The sequence below is a fragment of the Jaculus jaculus genome, chromosome 13 (genome assembly GCF_020740685.1).
Source record: "Jaculus jaculus isolate mJacJac1 chromosome 13, mJacJac1.mat.Y.cur, whole genome shotgun sequence".
Taxonomy (NCBI): Eukaryota; Metazoa; Chordata; class Mammalia; order Rodentia; family Dipodidae; genus Jaculus; species Jaculus jaculus.
Genome location: NC_059114.1, coordinates 1,361,666 through 1,376,232, shown reverse-complemented (window position 1 = coordinate 1,376,232; position 14,567 = coordinate 1,361,666). Strand labels below are relative to the sequence as shown.

Here is a 14,567-nt window from a genome sequence, read left to right as displayed (position 1 = left end):
TTAATTAATTTATTTGAGAGCGACAGACACAGAGAAAAAGACAGATAGAGGGAAAGAGAGAGAATGGGCGCGCCAGGGCTTCCAGCCTCTGCAAACGAACTCCAGACGCGTGTGCCCCCTTGTGCATCTGGCTAACGTGGGACTTGGGGAACCGAGCCTCGAACTGGGGGTCCTTAGGCTTCACAGGCAAGCGTTTAACCGCTAAGCCATCTCTCCAGCCTGGCGCACACCTTTAATACCAGCACTGGGGAAGCAGAGGTAGGAGGGTTGCCGTGAATTTGAGGTCCTGAGACTACAGAGTGAATTCCAGGTCAGCCTGAGCTTGAGTGAAACCCTACCTGAGGAAACAAAAAACAAGACAAAACAAAACAAAACAAAAAAAAGATTTTGGGAGCCGGGCGTGGTGGCACACGCCTTTAATCCCAGCACTTGGGAGGCAGAGGTAGGAGGATCGCCATGAGTTCCAGGCCACCCTGAGATTACATACTGAATTCCAGGTCAGCCTAGGCTAGAGTGAGACCCTACCTCGAAAAACCAAAAAAAAAAAAAAAAAAAGGTTTTGGGGTTGGAGAGATGGCTTAGCGGTTAATATGCTTGCCTGCAAAGCCTAAGGGCCCAGACTTGACCCCCTAGAACGCATGTAAGCCTGATGCATAAAGTCATGCATGCACACAAGATTATGCATGTCTATAAGATGGCACATGCATCTGGTGTTAGATTGCAGTGGCTAAAGTCCCTGGTTTCATGTGCTGGAGAGATGGCTTACCTGAGAAGCCTTAAGGACCCAGGTTCGGTTTGCCAGTACCCATGTAAGACAGATGCACAAGGTGGTACTTGGGGCTGCAGGCCCTGGCATACCCATTCTGTATCTGCCTGCCTGCCTGCCTGCCTGCCTGCCTCCCGCCCCCCAAATAATTAAATTATTTTTAAAAATGGTTTGTTATCTGCTGGGATTAAAGGTGTGCCCCACTGTGCCCAGTTTGCACATAGTTTTTTACTTCATTAATTATTGATGGCCTAGGAATTTCACTTCTTTTTTCACAAATTGTTTCTTTTTTGAACTCTTAAGCACCTTTTCTCCCAAGAAATTTAGTGGGGCTATTGTAGAAGTAATAATCTTATTTTTCTTTTCCTTTTTTTTTTTTTTTTTTGTTTGTTTGTTTTTCCAGGTAAGGTCTCGCTTTCTACCTCAGGCTGACCTGGAAATCATTATGTAGTCTCATGGTACCCTTGAACCTACAGCAACAGCAGTCCACCTACCTCTGTCTTCCTCCTGAGTGCTGGCATTAAAAGCATGCACCACCATGCCTGGCTTCCTTTTTCTTATCTTTCTTCTTTCTTCTCGCTCACTCTCTCTTTAAAGCTTCCTGGACAGTAATAAATCATCCACATATTGAAGTTTAGTTCTGGGAAGATGGCAAATTTCTCTTTATATTCTCTCCAGGATTTGACCTGGATAGATGAGAGGGATTTTGCAAACCCATGAGGAAGAACAGCCCACCTATACTGTTTACTTTCAGTATCTGGTTCTTCCCATTCAAAGACTCTGAAGGTGTCTTTGAGATCTATCACACTGACCATCTATGGTTTAAGAAACTTTTGACAAAAGGGCCACTGGATGTCTGTTGTGAACATTTGATTTATAGTTCTGAGACCTTGGGTCAGTCTGTAGTCCATCTTGGAGTATTACAGGGAGTCATGGCAGGGTTCTGGGGGATATTAAGACCCTTGATAATTGGGGTCAGTACTTAACCCTCCTTCATGTGGGATGGGGTATATGACAACTTCTCTTAGCAATTTAAGATGAATCTGAATGGGGGGAACCCTTTACTTCCCTCTTCCCACTTCTGCTCACCCACACTTAAGGATTCATTTTATCTTCTGCTTCTGTGGTTAGGAGGGTTAGGGAAACAGAGTTCAGTTCTATTTTTAGTCCTATCCTTAGCTTAGTCATCAGGTCTCTCCCTAAGAGATTTGTCCCCGCTTCTGGGACAAGGAATAATTGGGTGCAGGCTTCTCTATATCTAACCATGATACCTGTTAATATGGGGACCTTAAATCTTCCCTCTGCTGGGCGTGGTGGCAGGCACACATCTTTAATCCTAGCACTCAAGAGGCAGAGGTAGGAGGAAAGCTGGACTGAGTTCCAGGTTAGCCTGGCTAGAGTGAGACCCTACCTCCAAAAAAAGTTAAAAAAAAAACAAAAACAAACAAACCCCAAAACGTTTTGCTACCACCACCACCACCACCACCATCATCATCATCATCATCATCATCATCATCATGAGCTAAGCCCCAACAGCATTAGGACTTCCCACTTCCTGCCTCCATGGAGCTGTTTGGGGAGTGGTGTATGGTGGGGTATGAGAGCTCAGTTTGTCCAGGCTTCACAGTCCTTAGGAGAGTATTTCTTATTTTATTTATTTATTTATTTGAGGTAGGGTTTCATACTAGTCCAGGCTGACCTGGAATTCACTAGGTAGTCTCAGGGTGGCCTGAAACTCACAGCGATCCTCCTGCCTCTGCCTCCTGAGTGCTGGGATTAAAGGCTAACGCCACCACGCCGGGCTAGGTATTTCTGATGAGCTCTAGGTAGGAGTATTAAGGTGGGAGTTGGCAGGTTGGAGTGGCCTCTCAGTTTCCATGCTTGCTTCATAGATGAATCAGGCTGTGTGGTATCATTCCCTGCTGCAAGGAATTTCAGGCCCTGCCACTAGTGAATGCCAAGCCCTTCTTAGAAATGCTTAGTATGGGGTTGGAGAGATGGCTTAGAGGGTAAGACACTTGCCTGCAAAGCCAGAGGACCCAGGTTTGACTCCCCAGGACCCATGTAAGCCAAATGCACTAGGTAGCGCATGCATTTGCAGGCCCTGGCATGCTCTTTCTCCCTATCTGCCTTTCTTTTCTCTCTCTCAAGTAAAAATAATATATATATATATTTTTTAAAGAAATACTTAGTGTGGTAGCCTCTCATCTTGTTTTTATCACTTGTTAAAAATTACCATGTTTAGGCTCTATCTGTATTTCCTGAATTAGAATTTTCTGGGACTGATCCAATGCTTGTGGTGGGCATCTGTGGTTGACCAGCAGCCAGAAGCCTGTTCCATGCATTACTTCAGTGCACCTTCCTTAGCCTACTCTCTTTCCTCCAACCTAGCCAGACTCCTTTCTCCAATTCAGAATTATAACATCAACTCTCCTTCATCGAACTTCCTTGAGAATTACTCCTTCTGTGTTTTTGTAGTACCACTGTGCCTTGTAAATAGCTGTGCTGTGATGGGAATGTGGGGTGCAGAGGATTTTTTGGGTTTGGTGACTTTGGGAGCCAATAAGGTGCTGTTTTGCTATCATGAGCCATGGATCTCTGCACAAGGAATGATCTTTTCAGTGTTAGAGAGAGAGGGTGTGGTCAGAAGGGAAGCAGCCTGGCAGGGCTGATGTTTGCATTGCAGAGGAGGCAGTTGGGACATGGAGGAGGCTGTTGTACCACTAGATGGGAGACCTGATTGAGACAGTGGCAGGAGTGACCCTCCCAACTGGTGAATGAAGCTTGAAAAAATGGTGGCCATTCGATGTGTGGGTGCATGTGAAGGTGCATGCTCAGGTATTTGGATTACTGTGCCTGTGCTGGGGAAGCAGAGGAAATGTCAGGCTGATACACCAAGGATAAGAAATTGATAGCATTTCTGAAGACCATTCAAGCAGTATTCTGGAGCTATCTATCCTGGTACTTGTGCTTTCTGGATGAAATGGCATTTGCCATATTGTTCATGAATACCTCCTGTATTAGCAATAATGTGGTATCCTCTTTGTTGTTTATAGCATTGGATCTTGCAACTTGTTAGCTGAGGAAACTGAAGCTCATTGCTGGTTTCCTATCCAGCTCCTCTTCCCAGAGTGGATGTTTGTACTCTTTGCTTGTGTCTCTTCTGGGGTTCCTGAGGTTGCAGTCCCAGTGTTGGGTGGAAATGTTTGTGGGTATGTGCCTTTGGTTGTCTTCTAGTTCAGGTTTATTCATCATTATCTTCTTAGCCAATGTATAGTCAGTGTTTAATAAGTCTTGATTGGAAGAAGTCAGGTTTATGGCATCTCAGGTTAGCTTCTGTGAGTGTCTGCCCTGTGTAGCTTCTGAGGGTGTTTAAACAGACCTAGTGACCAGCCCAAAGAGAAGATGCTGGATCTGTTGGAATCTGGTTCCCTGTTACCATGTTAAATGGGGTTACTAAGGTGGGGGCTTGACTTTGCCTGGGGCAAGGGTAGAAGCAATGACATTACACTGGGGCTACCCTGGCTCCAGGGCCCCCTTTAACCTGATCAGTTATGTTCTGGTCCTCAAGTGTTGTCCTTGATGGTGGTGTCACCTGGTTTAATTTGAGGGAGTCAGGAGGGTTCTTAATGTGTGGTACTTTCCCCATTTGACACCCTTTGTGCTTTATTAATCAACAGGAGCTTGAAGAGATCCGCAAATGTGGAATGAAAAACTTCCGTAACATCCAGGTTGATGAAGCTAATTTATTGACTTGGCAAGGGCTTATTGTTCCTGTGAGTATTGAACACTTCTACTTCTTATTGGATTATTCTTTCAGGTGGTGTGCTGCTGCTGCTGCTGTCGCTGCTGCTGCTGGCCTTGTCCTGCGATCCTCATTAGGCTCTTAGGGCAGTACACAGACACAGAAAAGCGGGCTGTGGTTCCATGGTGTCAGGGTAGGGCATGGCTCGGGTCTCTTGAGCAGAATCCTGGCTTTGTGCTGGCTTTCCAAAATTTTAGGGGCTCCCAAACCTTACAGATCTGGTTATTGATTCAGGGAGGAGAGGAGTATGCACCTGTGCTTCTGTTCTTGCCCATCCTTCCTGGTTTCTGGTTCTGGTCCTGCTCATCAGGCCGAGATCACCATCTCTGGCCTCTGGAAGAGGGCTAACATTCCTGCCTAGATCATCTTTGGTTTTCCTCATTGGTTTCCTATCTATCACTCACTCTTCAGACATCTGAGCTCTGGGCTTTATTTCTGTTACGCTCCAACATGTGCTTCCTTATATTCCTAATTGCCCATTTCTTCCCCCACTTCCAGCGGCTTTCTGAGGGCTTGTTCCCGCAGTATTTGCCTCTGGCTGCCAGTTCCCTTAGGGACTTCTGCCTTGGATGGCTCTTGATTTTATGTCTCTTTTTCTCTTCAATCTCTGATTCTCTCACCCTTTAGAGACTTGATATGTCCATTTAAAAAAATTATTGGGGGGGGATGGAGAGATGGCTTAGTGGTTAAGATGTTTGCCTGCAAAACTAAAGGGTCCCGGTTCAACTCTCCAGGACCCACGTAAGCCAGATGCATAAGGGGGCATATGCCTCTGGAGGTCGTTTGCAGTGGCTAGAGACCCTGGAGTGCCCATTCTTCTCTCTTTCAAATAAGTAAATAAAAATAAAGTTTAAAAAAATTATTTGGGACTGGTCGTGGTGGTACACACTTTTAATTCCATCGCTTGGTAGGCAGAGGTAGAAGGATTGCTGTGAGTTACCCTGAGACTACATAATAAATTCCAGGTCAGCCTGGGCTAGAGTGAAGCTCTATCTCAAAAATCCTATATATGTATTTGGGAACTGGAGAGATGGCTTAGCTGTTAAGATGATTGTCTGCAAAGTTTAAGGACCCAGGTTCCATTCTCCAGATGCACATGGTGGCGCATTCATCTGGAATTCATTTGCAGTGGCTAGAGGCCCTGGCATGCCCATTCTTTCGCTATGCTTCTCAAATAAATAAATAAATAAATAATTTTTTAAGAATTGTGAGCAGAGAGAGTGAATAAGTATGGGCCTCTTGTTGCTACAAGCACCTGACACATGTGCCATATTGTGCCTCTGGCTTTATGTAGGTACTGGGAGATTGAACCCAGCTGCATACTTTGTCAGCAAGCACCTTTAATGGCTGAGCCATCTCCCCAGCCCTTGGTCTCCCTCCCCCACCCCCCCCACCCCCACCCCCGTTTTGGTTTTCCAAGGTAGGGTCTTGCTGTAGCTCAGGCTGACCTGGAATTCACTATGTAGTCTCAGTTTGGCCTCGAATTCACGGCAATCTTCCTATCTCTGCCTCCCGGGTGCTGAGATTAAAGGCATGCGCCACCACTCCCTGCCCCCTTGGTCTTTTTTTTTTTTTTTTTTTTTTTTTTTTTGGTTTTTCGAGGTAGGGTCTCACTCTGGCTCCGGCTGACCTGGAATTCACTATGTAGTCTCAGGGTGGCCTCGAACTCTCGGCGATCCTCCTACCTCTGCCTCCCGAGTGCTAGGATTAAAGGCGTGCGCCACCACACCCGGCACCTTGATCTTTTCTTAAGTCCAGTGTACAAGCCATTTATTCCACCTTCCTAAAAGTGCTGTATACTGGCATGTGGGCTGCTCTCAGTTGTTAAAACACCTGACACTTACTTGCCTCCTTGACATCTGATACTTTGGCAATGCCTATAACCAGTTCTCAGCTTAGTGGTCTGTTCTTGCTTGAGTCTAAAATTGAGTCTTGTTAATTTCACCTTTCTCTCCTTATGATTTGTCTTTGGGAACTCTTCTTCCAGAGTAATATGGGCAGGATTTCCACCCCGTCTATATCCTTGTTCTTTCCTACAGGTATAATGTTTGTCAAGTACCCTCATTTGGACATTGTGGAGATTTCCAGTCACCTCAGTCCACAAACTTGGCCTTCATGAATACCATCCTTATTTCCTCTTCTTCCATATTCACACATGTTCTCTTCCTTTTCTTCCCTACTTTGCTCAGTTGAGCCTCAGGCTCTTTGCCTGTGCCTGACGCTGTCCTACCATTGTTACATATTTTCATTTCTTAAAATTTTTTTGTTTTTGTTTTTAAAATATATTTTATTTACTTATTTATCTGAGAGAGAGAGAAAGAGCCAGAGAGAGAAAGAGAACGTACATGCCAGGGCCTTCAGCCACTGCAGACGAACTCCAGATGCATGCGCCCCTTGTGCATCTGGCTTACGTGGGTCCTGGAGAGTCGAACCTGTATCCTTTGGCTTTGCAGGCAAATGCCTTAACTGCTAAGCCATCTCTCCAGCCCATAATTTTTTGGTTTTTGAGGTAGAGTCTCGCTCTAGCCCAGACTGACATGGAATTTACTCTGTAGTCTCAGGGTGGCCTTGAACTCAATGTGATCCTCCTGCCTCTGCCTCTGTCTCCCCAGTTGTGGGATTAAAGGTGTGTGCCACCACGCCCGGCTCTATTTTTCTTTCTTTCATTTTTTTTTTTTTTTTTAATTTGAGACAGAGAGAGGGACACAGAGACAAAATGGGCATGCCAGGGCCTCTAGCCACCGCATAGAAATTCCAGATGCATGTGCTACCATGTGCATCTGTCTTATGTGGGACCTGGAGAATCGAACCTGGGCCCTTAGGCTTTGTAGGCAAGCACCTTAACTGCTAAGCCATCTATCTCTCCAGCTCCCCTTTTTTTTTGTTTTGTTTTTGAGGTAGGGTCTCACTCTAGCCCAGAATGACCTAGAATTCACTATGTTGTCTCACTGTAATTCTCCTACTTTTGCCGCTTGAGTACTGGCACTAAAGGTATGCAACACACCTGGCCTTACTTTACACTTTGAGACAAGGTCTTTGACTAAACCTAGACTTAGATTCAGCTAGATTGCCAGACCAGTAAGTGCTAGAGATACATCTGTTTTTGTATCATAGGTGTGTGCCACCATGTCTGATACACAAACTCAGACACTCATACTTGGATAGCAAGCACCTTACTCATAGAACCATCTTCTTGGCCCCCCTCAGGTAACTTAGGCTGGCTGGTTCTCCTATCTGGAGCTCCCAGGTACTCAGACTGCAGATGTGTACTAACACACCTGGCTCAGCTTTTGTGGTTTGGATTTTTTCAAGGTTTAGCCCAGGTTGACCTGGAATTCACTATGTAGTCTCAGGCTAGCTTTGAACTCGTGGCAATGCTTCTACCTCTGCCTCCCAAGTTTAAAGGTGAGTGCCACTATGCCCAGCTTTAATTATTTTGAAATATGGTTTCATTTTGCCTAGGCTGGCTTGAATTTTTCATCCACCTGCTCCACCTCTGAAGTGCGTGTGTGGTTTTATCCATTTTCATGTGGTATTGGGATTGAACGTAGGCTTTGTCCATGCAAGGCGAGCACTCTACTTTGCTGCATACATCCTGTTCTTTTGTATTTTTGTTGTTGCATGTGTTTGTGTGTGTAAAGTGTGTTATGGCACCTATAGGATAGCCATGGGGTGATGGGGTATGCGTACCTGTTAGGGCCAAAGTGGAACCCTGCACTGTTGCTCCTCCACCTGGTTGTTATTTGAGCAGGCGAGCCCTTCTCTGCTAAGCCATCTCTTTAGCCCTGGTTAGATCTCACTAAATTGCCCAGGTTAACTTTTAGCTCCTCCCAGATAGACCTTGAATTGGTGATCCTCTTGCCTTATCTTCCTCCTAAGCTAGGATAATAGGCATGATGCTTTACGCCTGGCATTTTATTCCACTTACTTTCTTTGCTTACAGACAGCATCTTACGTAGCTCAAGCTCCCTTCAAACATGGTATGTAGCCAAGGATGATCTTGAATTTGTAATCTTTCAGCCTTCACCTGTTGAATGTGAGGATTATGGGTGTGTGCCACTATACTAATAGATGCAGTTCGGGGGCCCAGGGCCTTGGGCATGCTAGGTAAGCACTCTGCTCAGTGTGATACATCCTCAACCCCCTCTTTTTTTTTTTTTTTTCTAAACACTTGTCATCTGAAACTCAGAGATGAAGTCCAAGGAATGAAGTGTTATCACAATGAACACATTCATTTAATTTTGAGAATTGTTGTTTAGAAGTAGGGTTAGGTTTAGGAGTAGTGAGGTGATCCTTCTTGAAGCTTCTGATAGGGTATAATTGCTAGATCATATTAATTCCATGTTTAACAGTTTGAGAAGCTGCCAAACTGATTCTCCCAGTGACCAGAAGGAAAGGTCAAAATAAATCCTCACATGAGCTCAATTATTTAAGAAATTTAAAAAAATTATTTGAAGTGGGAGGGAGGGAGAATATGGGGTATGAGTGTACCAGGACATTCTGCCACTGAAAATAAACTCCAGACACATGTGCCACTTTGTGCATCTGGCTTTATGTGGGTACTGGGGAATTGAACTCAGGTTGTGAACTCAGGTTGTTAGGCTCTAAAGGCAAAAAGGCCTTAATCACTATGCCATCTCTCCAACCCCGAGGGGTGGTTCTTTAAGATGGGAACTCATCTTGGTCAAGTCCTTTCTTGTCTGGGCTGCTTCTGTAGCCTATTTAACCTTTAGTGAGAAGATAATGTGTGCATGCATACGTGAAAACATACCACTAATGACATATAAGTCTTCTATCTAGTTTTGTTTTTTTGCTCTAGCCTAGGCTGACTTGGAATTCACTATGTAGTCTCAGGCTGGCCTCAAACTCAAAGCAATCTTCCTACCTCAGCCTGTGAAGTGCTGGGATTAAAGGCGTGCACCACTATGCCTGAGAGAGAGAGAGAAAGAAACGGGTATGCTAGGACCTCTAGCCACTGAGCCATTTCTTCAGTCCAAATCTTCCATTTTATTACATGACAAGTTTCCACATTTGTAAAGTAGAGCTACTAATAAGTTCCTCCTACTGTAGTGGGTGGGAGGACTAAATAAGTTCATCATGCTATTAGGGCTGGCAGAAAATACATGCTTTGTTTTCTTTTCTTTTTTTTTTTTTTTTAACATGGTAAATATTACAATCGTACTGATTCTGTCTTTGCCCTTTAGGAAGATGGGGGGTATGAGTTATCTTGACTCCAGGACACAATGTATTATAGCCTGCCTTGTCCCCTTGGATTCGCCTCCCCTAGAATTGGAAACAGTTTGCAGTTACCGCTTTGCTGGACTCAGGCTGGCTCCTGGGGCTTATTGCTCCTCCTTCAGTGGTCATGAACTTTGGCTTCTAATGGGGCCTTATAGAAGATTTCTGGGGATGGGCATGAGGTACACCAGTAATGTCCTTTTCAAAAGTCAAAACTAAGCCGGGCGTGGTGGCGCACCGTGGTGGCCTTTAATCCCAGCACTTGGGAGGCAGAGGCAGGAGGATTGCCGTGAGTTCAAGGCCACCCTGAGACTACAGAGTTAATTCCAGGTCAGCCTGGACCAGAGTGAAACCCTACCTCGAAAAACAAAACAAAACAAAAAAATAAAAGTCAAAACTAGTGATAGCTCAGCAGATAAGGCAGTTGCCTTTAAAACCTAAGCACACCTGGGTTTAATGCCCCAGTACTCATATAAGGCCAGATTCACAAAGTGGCGCATGCACCTGGAATTCGACTGCAGTGGTTAGAGGCCCTGCCATGCCCATTCTCTGCCATCCCTCCCCCCCTTGCAAATAAATAAATTAAAACAAACTTTTATTTATTTATTTATTGTTTTTGTTTTTTGTTTTTCAAGATAGGGTCTCACTCTGGTCCAGGCTGACCTGGAATAAACTATGTAGTCTCAGGGTGACCTTGAACTCATGGCGATCCTCCTACCTCTGCCTCCCGAGTGCTGGGATTAAAGGTGTGTGCCACCACACCCAGTTTGTTTTGTTTTTTTTTTTTTGAGTTAAGGTCTCACTCTAGCCGAGGCTGACCTGGAATTCACTATGCAATCTCAGACTGACCTCGAACTCCTACCTCTGCCTCCTGAGCGCTGGGATTAAAGGCATGCGCCACCACGCCCGGCCTTAAAAAAAATTTTTGACATGTGATCATTCAGTTACAGAGGAAATTTATTTATGTGTAGAGAGAGAGAAAAAATAGGGATGGGCATACTAGTGCCTCTTGCCACTGCAAACAAACTCCAAATGCCTGTGCCACTTTATGAATCTGGCTTTACATGGGTAAATGTAGAATCAAACCCATGATGCAGGCTTTGCAAGCCAATTACCGTTAGCCCTTGAGCCATTTCCTCAGCCCCCTGAGGAAACATTTTACATTCTTGTAAAATTTTCAATAATGGGCTGGAGAGATGACATAGTGGTTAAGGCATTTGCCTGTAAAGCTAAAGGACCCAGTTTTGATTACCCAGGACCCACATAGGCCAGATGCACAAGGGGCAGATGTGTCTGGAGTTTTTTTGCTGTGATTAGAGGCCCTGGCGTGCCTATTCTCTCTCTGTCTCTATTCTATCTCTCTGCTTGCAGATAAATACATTTCAAAACTTAAAAAAAAATTCATTATTTATTTACTTGAGAGAGGGGGAAGAGAGAGGTGCAGATAGAGGATGGGCATGCTAGGTCCTTTAGCCACTGCAATGCACATGTGCAATTTGGCTTGTGTGGGTCCTAGGGAATCTAACCTGGGTCCTTTGGTTTTGCAGGCAAATGCCTTAGCCACTAAGCCATATCTCCAGCCCTGTTTCACATTCTGTTTTTCTTTTCTTTTTTGGCTGGGTGGGTGGTGTGTTTGTGCACGCGCATGCACTAGTTAAGGTCCAGGAAGCATTTTATAGTTCTGGCCCGTCTCAGTTTGCAAGACCTGTTCTTCACGTGTGCAATGGTCATAATTTATGACCACTAGTGTCTAGTGGAACCTACAGGTTTAGACCAGTTAGAATTTATAGTCTGTAATTGTAGGGGTCAAGTGAGTAAAACTTTTGTTTGTTTGTTTTTGTTTTTCAAGGTAGGATCTCGCTCTAGCCCAGGCCTACTTGGAATTCACTATGTAGTCTCAGGCTGACCTGGAGCTCATGGCAGTTCTCCTCCCTCTGCCGCCTGTATTCTGGAGTTGAAGGTGTGTGCCACCATACCTGACTTAGTCTTTCTTTCTTTCTTTTTTTGAATTTTCTAAAAAAGATTATTTATTTGAGCAAGAGAAGGAGGCAGAGAGAAACAGAGAGAGAATGGGTGTGCCAGGGCCTCCAGCCACTGATAACAAACTTTAGGTATATGCATCACTTTTTATTTTTATTTATTTATTTATTTATTTATATTTTTTTGAGGTTGGGTTTCACTCTAGCTCAGGCTGGCCTGGAATTCACTATGTATTCACAGGGTGGCCTGGAACTCACAGCAGTCCTCCTGCCTCTGCCTCCCTAGTGCTGGGATTAAGGGTGTGTGCCATCACTCCCTGCTACATGCATCACCTTTTGCATCTGACTTATGTGGGGACTGGGGAATTGAACTTGGGTTCTTAGGCTTTGCAGGCAAGCACCTTAACCACTAAGCCATCTCTCCAACTCCGCCTCCTTTTTCTTCCCCCCAAGGCAAGGTCTCGCTGTAGCCCAGGTTGACCTGAAATTCACCATGTATTCTTAGGCAGACCTGGAACTCACAGCAGTCCTCCTTCCTCTGTCTCCTAAGTGCTAGGATTAAAGGCATATACTACCTTGCCTGGCTCAAGATAAAACTACTTGAAAATAATTTCTTGAGCCAAGCATGGTGGCGCATACCTTTAATCCCAGCACTAGGGAGGCAGAGGTAGGAGGATCACTGTGAATTCAAGGCCACCCTGAGACTACATAATGAATTTCAGGTCAGCCTGGGGTAGGGTGAGACTCTACTTCAAAAAACCAAGAAAAAGAAAACAAAAAAAAACCAAACAAGTATTTGGTAGAGAAAGAGAAATAATGAGGAAGATATAGAAAGAGAATGTCTGCTTCAAGGCCTCTGTCTGTCTAGCCAGTGCAAGCGAACTCCAGATGCGTGAGCCACCTTATGTATCTGGCTTTACCTAGGTATTTGGGAATTGAACGTGGATTCTTAGGCTTTGCTAGAAAGTACCTTGATCACTAAGCAGTTTCTCTAGCCCCATGATAAAACTTAAAAAAAAAAAAAAATTATTAGCTGAGCTTTGGAAATGGCTGAGTGGTTAAGGTGTTTGCCTATGAAGCCTAAGGACCCTGGTTCAATTCCCCAGGACCCACATAAGCCAGATACACAAGGGGGCGCATGCATCTGGAGTTCTTTGCAGTGGCTAGAGTCTCTGGCATGCCCATTCTCTTTCTCTCTATTCGCCTCTTTCTCTCTTAAATAAATTAATAAAATATTTATAAAGTATATTTATTCATGACCACTTGGGACCTTCCAGCTGTGGGGTTTTCCTTCAGCTGGACCTGAGCTGTCTTGGCCCAGGCCCAGCTGGGAGGGTCCCCTAGCCCATATTCTCCACATTGGCTCTTTTTTTCCCTTCCAGCTCCCCACATGACAGTTGCTTCTTGAATTCCCCCCATCTCTCTATCTCTCTTTTTTTTTTTTTGAGGTAGAGTTTTGCTGTAGCACAGGCAGACCTGGAATTTACTATGTAGTCTCAGGCTGGCATTGCATTCACTGTGATCCTCCTACCTCTGTCTCCCAAGTGCTGGCATTAAAGGCATGCACCACCATATCCTGCCGCCTTTTCTCTTTTCTTTCCTTGCTTTTTTTCCAGGCCTTCCAGGTGAGATCCCTGCCACATGGGTGCCTTAACTCTGTATTTCCCTCAAGAAATGTAATTTAATAATTAAAAAATATTTATTCATTCATCTGTTTATTTGTGTGTATGTATAGGCACACATGTGGAGGTCAGAGAAATTGTCCATGTTCTTTGAAACAGGGTCTCTTGTCACTGCTATCAATTTTGGTCCATGAGTACCTTCATGTAGATGCTGGGGAATTGAGTCCAGGCTTACAGGTTTTACATCCTTAACCACTAAGTAATGTCATTAGCCCCTAATACTAGTGGTTTTATCATTGAGGATATAGGGGAAATGGCTGTTGGCGAAGCAATTTGTGGTTGTCTCCTTGGTCTACCCTTTAGTTTGGCCCTGTCATTATGGCCTATATTTGACTTTCACTGTATAACTTGTTTCAGACATCAGTCCCAGTGAAAAGGCTTTGTCTGATGGTGTCCCCAGCACTGTTACTCATACTACACATCCCATAAGCACTTAATAAACTGAATTTGTGTTTTCAGAATAGTATGTCTCAGTGGAATTTCATTACAGTTGTCTTCACAGTGTGTGAATGTGGGTTGTTAGTGATATCTGTTCTCTTGTCCACTAGATGCCAGTCACCACCCTTACCACTGAACAAATTTAAAAAAAGACACTCGGGCTGGAGAGATGATTTAGCAGTTAAGGTGCTTACCTGCAAAGCCAAAGGACCCTAGTTCCATTCCCCAGGACCCATATAAGCCAGATTCACAAGGTGGCACATGCATCTGGAGTTCATTTGCAGTGGCTAGAAGCCCTGGTGCATCCATTGTGTGTGTGTGTGTGTGTGTGTGTGTGTGTGTGTGTGTGTGTGTCTCCCTCTGAAATAAATAAATTTTTTTTTAGAAAAGGGGGTGTCTGGAGAGATGGCTTTGTGGTTAAAGTACTTGCCTGCAAAGCCTAAGGACACAGATTTGATTCCCTAGGACCCATATAACCCAGATGCACAAGGTGGCACATATGTCTGGAGTTCTTTGCAGTGGCTAACAGCCCTGGCATGTCTAGTGTCTGTATGTCTCTCAAGTAAATACATAAAATACTTTTAAAAAGAAGACACTTACAGGCACTTCTAGGTTTGTTTAGGAAGATACTCCAGGCCTCAAGGGGGGGATTATCCTTT

The 14,567-nt window shown here is 44.6% G+C and overlaps 1 protein-coding gene across 3 annotated transcripts in view; it reads left to right on the top strand.

The window, feature by feature from the left end:
- The window catches only part of Ube2l3 (ubiquitin conjugating enzyme E2 L3), a 46,893-nt gene that overhangs the window by 20,643 nt on the left and 11,683 nt on the right, over positions 1-14,567 (top strand). For 2 of the 3 annotated variants that reach the window (XM_045132419.1, XM_004670782.2), the window contains exon 2: positions 4,447-4,542. The exons of the other annotated variant lie outside the window; for it this stretch is intronic. In XM_045132419.1, coding sequence (XP_044988354.1) covers positions 4,447-4,542 — 96 coding nt within the window. The remainder of the gene's footprint in view (positions 1-4,446; positions 4,543-14,567) is intronic. 3 annotated transcript variants of the gene reach the window in all.